Here is a 6,827-nt window from a genome sequence, read left to right as displayed (position 1 = left end):
ATTTATAATTTTTTTATAATAAATAGGCAGTACATCTGTTTAATACGAAACGAACAGGTCTAGACTTAGAAAATATTCTGCTTCTATTAAAAATACTTTCGAGACATAAATTTTTTTGTTTCGAAAGGTAGCTCATTTTACAAACGATTCTGAGTCGCGTATTTATAAAAAAAAAGTCGTATTTCGACTCATTTTTAGTTTTAAACATACCGAGTCGAATGTTTTGGCGATCTAAATTATGTGATACATGAGTTTACGTACATAAATTACGTGTGTACGTGGGTCAAGATTCTTGTGTTTTATTGTTGTAATTATGTCTGCGCTATCGTATGGAAAGACAATAGAGTTTTGACGAGCAGTTCGTCGAGTAATTATCATTCAGACAATTAAAATGTCATATTTTAATTATAGATGCGAGTCGTTCAAGAAGATTGAGACTAGATGTTAGGATCAAGATTAAAGTGTAATTGTATTGCATCTCGGGTTTGCAACAACTACAGAAGTAACAAATTAAAGGATTAGTGGAATAAAAAAATGGTGATGCCTTGAGACAAAATGTGAGAATAGTCGTGTTATTACGAGTGTGCCTAACTGCTAAAAACCAAGAATAAGTTTTACTACCCTATTTTAATTTCAGAATAGTTAAATGCTTTACTTATCAAAATGTTCAATTCAGATTATGCAAGTACTCTTCTGTTATTTTATGTTCAGAATACATAACTGTTTTTACTTATCCAAATACTGGATTAATAAATGTTTTAGACTTTGAGAAAAATGATTTTGTTTTATGATTATTATTCACATTTAAAATAGGGGAACTGAATTATTAAGGATATCGATTGATTCGGCTCATTTCTTAAATTATTTTAAGATTTGACGGTTACTGGTTACAGCATAAGTGGCCGAGACACCGGTCCAACGCGAGATATTATATGAAAATGTAATATCTTGCAAGGTGTATATATGCCTTTTGGGAAGCGCTAAATTTACGATATGGATGCGGGATACCGATTCTGTTTCGGGACTGATCATCAAGAACAGCATATTGTATGATTGGTTCCAATCTATATTGTTATTCTAAATTATTATTGATAATCATAAAAGAAATGATTTATCAAGTGTTTCTGTTTTGAATAAAAAGTGAAATATGTTTTGATTTAATTTATGATTGATATTGATATTTAATTTAATGTTAATATCAAAAATTGGTATTGATATATATGATTGATTTTGACTTCAGTATGGGATGTTGTGAGCATCAAATTTAATACTGATATCTAATTTGATGTTGACATCAAAACAAGTATTAATATCATGATTGTGGTTTTGAGTAAAAAGAATATAAAATTTATGATTCAGTCCATAATCGTTGTTTCATATTGATTTTGTGATATGCATGTTAGTATACAGTGCAAAGTGATTTTAAAAGATAATCTATTTTCGTCAACTGATTTCCCATATTGATAGTTGACCAAATTCGTATTGAGATTGAAATTTTTGATAAAGCCTCTGTTGCTCAATTACCAAAATGCTTTAACCAAAAAGTTTTACTAATTATTAAAATCACTTTAAGGTTGTTAAAGTGAAACTTTTGATCTTATTTGAAAATCGAAAATATTTTGAGACTCTATGATTATGTTGTTAATATTCTTGTTGAGCATTTCTTTCACTCATACTTGCCTGTTTTAAATTTAATCTTCCAGTGAAGAATAACTGACGCTGCTTAGCCGCGTAATTCGGGAAAGTAAAGAAGGTGGCTATTATAAAGATGGTTGGTTCAGGGTTTGCGGAATTAGTGTAAGTTATATTGTGTAAACTTGTTTGTATATGTATATTAGTTATGTTATTGTATAATTGGGCCTAATGTACTTCTTTTAGATGTTCTACTATCGAGTTAGGTTTTGAGTTTGGAATTGTTGAAAAGAGTTTTAAAAGAAAGTGAAAAAAAAATTACGAAAATTTGGAATTCTTGTTTTTAGAACTATAACCTGAAAAGATCTTGGTATGGTTTGGGGTCGAGATGGTAGATTTTATTTACTGAGCAATTGCTGGCATTTGTTTAATGATTAAACATGTTGTTTTATATTGAGATTTCATAATAACGCCCAAATTATCTGACTTCGGATTTAGGGGCGTGACAATCTTGATCATTTTATTTGTCAATTCTCTTGTATCTTTTGATCCATAATGTATAACATGAAATTTTTTCTTATCCAACTTAGTACTTTAGGTTAGAACTTATTATTTATTCGAGTTTAAACGATAGATAGAACATTACTAGGGCAAATTTTGGGTAAATGATTTTTTTTTCATATATATAATATTTTATGTTTCCATTTAAATATTAGATAATAAATTCCGATTTAAACAGCAATATGATATCAATTTGTTTTTGACTTATTAGTTGGGCACTGCTTATAAAATAATTATGAAACAATGACCCGGCCAGGGACACGAATTATTCTTGAATTTACTATATTTACAATTGTTATTGGAAAAAGGTTAGTAATACCAGGCCAATTAAATTAATTTCAATTTATGAGTATTATTGTTGTTTTAGATTTTCCTAATGAAAAATATGATTGGTTTAGTATTTTCTAGATTCAATGGTATCATGACATCAGAAATACGACAACAAAATTACAGTTAAATAACAGTGTCATCATACGCATTAATGGATATGCGACAAAAATAAATTACAAAAGTTGACAAATTCGAGACGTTAGTCGTTTAATTGAATATCGAAGATACTCTGACATGAATAATACGACAAAAACCCCGTATAGTTAATATCACCCAACTTATTTAATAGGAAAACACGTGCCAAGATAAATTACAGGAATATACAAATTTCAAATGTTAGTTAGAAGTGAATTAATATAATCAAAAATATAATATTTTGATAGACATGACAGAATTACCGCCTATATTTAACCGTAAATCTTACCTGGATTATTTTCATAATCTAATAAGTTAAATACTTAGTTGATTAAAACTATAATCAACTTTATATTTTTGATTAAAATGAAAAAAAAATATGAATTTCCAATATTATTATGATTATTTAGTTAATAACATTTATTTGATCAATTTGAAAAAGTTTATCCTATATTTTTTTACAGGAAAATGGTTCATATTGTTTAGTAATGTATATCGTGACATCTTTTCTTACATTTTGATATTTATCATTTATATTTAATTATATGAGTTGAAAAGATTGATAGATAATAAACTGGGCATAAATTATGAAAGTAAAATTAGCAAAATTTCTTAAAAGTAACAATTAAATAGGATTGAACAGAGGCGTTGGACGACAATAACTAAAAAAAAGAAGAAGAATGAAAAATTGAATTGGTGGATGACGTCATAATAAATGAGGAGGAGGGATTACTTGTGCATTCGGGAGGAACCTTAGGGGGTTACATCAACTCACAATGTCCTCCGTTAGATGAGTAACAAGATCAACGGCTAAAATTAGTAGTAGCACATCACAATGCTTACTTAAAGGGCACCTTAGTTGTCCCAAACACAACATAATTAGTATGGAGAAGTTTAGCTACATATTTTGAGCTCTAGTAGGTAGTAGCAGCTAAAGAGAGGAGCAAAACCAGAAAGTCTCTTCATTTTATTTTGTCCTTACCATATAGTATATAGATCTGAATAATAAATTTATAATTTACCTTGAAAAGCTTTCGGTCACTCCCCTTGAATTCAATCCCTCATCTCATGGCAAACCAGGGTGGTGGTGGTGGTGGTGGTGGTCATGTTTTTTCTTATGGAATCTCTCCGCACAACAATCTTAAAATTCCTCCTCCTCCTGTTGTGTACAACTTTAATAATCCTCTATCTACTCCTCCTCCTTTATCCACTGTTGACAGGGAGATCATCAATAATACTAATCCAAATAACAACATCATCATGAGCTTTGATCAAAATTACTTAGAACAAGTACCTTCTCATTCCAATAATTTTTTCAATGAAAATCGACATACCGCGGGGCTTAACAATAATCATGTAATTACCAACAATGAGAATCAAGGTAGTTATGATTTTTTCATGACTGAAAGTGAGATTGAAAACTGGGAGATGAGTGCTGGACAGGTAATTAATGGGAACGAAGAAGAAATGAGGAGGAGTATTAGTAATCAATTGGGACATCAGAAGAAGAGAAGGAGTAGAGTGACAAGTACTACTACTGCGGGAAACTCTTCAAACATCATCAAGGGTCAGTGGACTGCTGATGAAGACAGGTAATTAAGTTATTATCCAATATAAAATATAATTTCACTAACCATATCTTGTTTGATCCACCAAATTCTGTATTAAAATTTTTCAACTGTTTTTATTTTTCTGTTGATTTGCAGTTATAAAAAAAATAGCAGTTTTATATATGCATATAAGATTCTAGTTAGCACTTATGAATTATCATATAAATATTGAAAAAAATAATAAAGTAATTAATTATGTGATATGTTGGATATTGTAGGAAACTGTTGAGTCTGATGCGTCGCTATGGAGATAAAAAATGGGCTCAGATCTCAGATGAGATGTACTGTCGTTCCGGCAAGCAATGCCGTGAGAGATGGCAGAACCATTTGCGCCCGGATATTAAGGTTGTCCCCCCTTGCTTAATTTCGTTTTTAACAATTTTAACATTTTTATTTATTCCGATCCAATTAATTTATATCTGCCAACCGATTTCTACATATGTGATGATGACACTACTACTATTTTTAAACTACTGCGCCTTGGCTGACTTTACTAAATATCCAGGTAATCTGGTTGTTGTGTTCTGCATGTAAATGTCTGCATGCGTCTGTGTAATTTACTGGATTTGCTTATAGGTCGAGTTCCACCATTTACAATTACCTCAAACTTATAACAAATCTCAATATATATGAAAATTGCACCGTTGTTTGCGCCCTAATTTTCCCCCAGATTGCTACTCTCTTTTTCTTTTTTAAATTACAACTTACCAGATACATATATATGATGCATATATATTAGTATAAATGCTGGTTTTTGATCAAAAAGAGAATTATTCAAGGGCTTTTGGTGATACTCCAAACATTATAGTTGCTCACCTCACAAAAGCAATTAGCATGTATAGCGTGAGCCTCCTTATGTTAGCTAGGCTTCTTGTTCAATTCATGTGTTATTCAAATATGTGATCCTATACCCACAAAATTAATACTAGTACTAATTACCGATATTAGTAATTTGATTTCCTTTTTCTTTTTGGGTGAAATTTTGACTGCAGAAGGATGGTTGGAGTGAAGTCGAAGAGAAGATGTTAATTGAAGCTCATCAAAGGCTGGGAAACAAATGGGCTGAAATTGCCAAGAAAATTCCTGGCAGGAGTGAAAACTCCATAAAAAATCACTGGAACGCAACCAAGAGGAGGCAATTCACAAAGCGCAAAAACTGTTCCCAACACCAGAATGAAGCCTCCAAAAACTGTCTTTTGCATGACTACATCAAAGACAAGCTTTTGAAAGCACCTAATCAAACTTCTGCAACTTTACCTCGAGCTAATTATAATTCCAACTCGGAGGATCCATCTAGCAACTTTGGGAATCCTAAATTTCTGCAATTCGCATCCGAAGATTCTGCTTCTTTAATTGAACCAACATATGATGAAGACATTAACAATTTCATGCAAAGCTTGTTTGGTAGCAATGATAACAACATTAATAACTCTACTCCTAATTTGGTAGATGATTTTGGTCAGCTTTTCAATGATAGTAATCTTCACTCTTCTTCTAATTCTTCCTTTGAAAATGGAGCATTGATGATCACTGCTGATCAACAAAAGGTGCAAGTCCATGGAAATTTGTCAAATGAAGATGTGGCACAGCTGCAGCCAATGAATGCTTCTGCAGTTTCTAATCTGTTGGATGAAGTTTATAGCACTCCTTATCTTGATTACTGCTACGATGGCAACCCGTGCATTGATAAATTCCATCAGCAGCAGCAGCAGCTCGCGAATCATCAGGCTGAAGCCTCTCAGAGTAGCGGAATAAAGGAGATGGATCTGGTTGAGCTGGTTTTCCCAAATTTTAACTACTCAGATCAGTAAAGTAACAATGTGTTACAATCCATCCATCATCGATCATCCACCCCATAATTACCGCACAAACTGTACCCTTTTTTCTTTCTTGTTTATGTTAGTAGATGCCGTCCGTCTTAAGAAATAATCAAGTTCTTGTACTATAAATTAATGGCGGCACTGAATAAAGTCTGAATGTATCTAAATAAAGCCTGGTGGTGTACCGTATGTCAAAACTCCTCATATATATGTCTCAGTTTATGACATTTCTGTGCAAGTTTGATAATATTAGCTAGCTAGCATCTAATCTAATATAATAATGCTGTGGTTGGATATATACATGCCATGTTTTTTTCTGTTTTTTTTTTCTTAATGTAAAAAATAATCTAGTACTTAAAATTGATTTTTTTTATTTAATACTCCTAATTATGTTCTCACTTAAGTTAGTTGAGTATAAAATGATTTCTAATGTGAGCAGGAACTTGATTAAAATAAAATACTAGAACTTTTTCATCAAAAGAAATACACTGCATACTTATATAATTTTCCAAAATATATATATGCTTACAATTCAACATAGGTTTTACCAATTTCGGGTAAGTCATAATCAAACCCAGAACCAAAAGAATGTAACTATAAGTGCTACATAATAAAATTATAATATTTAGTTTTGTTTTGTTTTATTAAAATAATATTTATCATTCAATGCAAATTTACTAAATCATAAAATCTAAAATATTTTATAATTTCAAATAACTAAAAAAATCACACATTTTTC

The 6,827-nt window shown here is 31.0% G+C and overlaps 1 protein-coding gene across 1 annotated transcript; it reads left to right on the top strand.

Moving 5' to 3' along the window:
- The first annotated feature begins 3,551 nt into the window (after window positions 1-3,551).
- Window positions 3,552-6,298, top strand: LOC141702327 (uncharacterized). Its single transcript, XM_074506031.1, has 3 exons — window positions 3,552-4,250; window positions 4,487-4,613; window positions 5,261-6,298. The coding sequence occupies exons 1-3, from the start codon at window positions 3,727-3,729 to the stop codon at window positions 6,077-6,079; spliced, it is 1,470 nt and encodes a 489-aa protein (XP_074362132.1). The 5' UTR covers window positions 3,552-3,726; the 3' UTR covers window positions 6,080-6,298.
- Window positions 6,299-6,827: the final 529 nt, after the last annotated feature.

Source organism: Apium graveolens, unplaced genomic scaffold, assembly GCF_009905375.1.
Source record: "Apium graveolens cultivar Ventura unplaced genomic scaffold, ASM990537v1 ctg4878, whole genome shotgun sequence".
Taxonomy (NCBI): Eukaryota; Viridiplantae; Streptophyta; class Magnoliopsida; order Apiales; family Apiaceae; genus Apium; species Apium graveolens.
The sequence above is the reverse complement of the archived record's forward strand: the minus strand, read 5'-3'. Positions and strand labels throughout refer to the sequence as shown.

Coding starts and splice junctions, on each gene's coding strand:
- LOC141702327 (XM_074506031.1), top strand. CDS start 3,727: ATGGCAAACCAGGGTGGTGGTGGTGGTGGTGGTGGTCATGTTTTTTCT. Junction 4,251..4,486: donor TGGACTGCTGATGAAGACAG/GTAATTAAGTTA, acceptor TGGATATTGTAG/GAAACTGTTGAGTCTGATGC. Junction 4,614..5,260: donor ATTTGCGCCCGGATATTAAG/GTTGTCCCCCCT, acceptor TTTTGACTGCAG/AAGGATGGTTGGAGTGAAGT.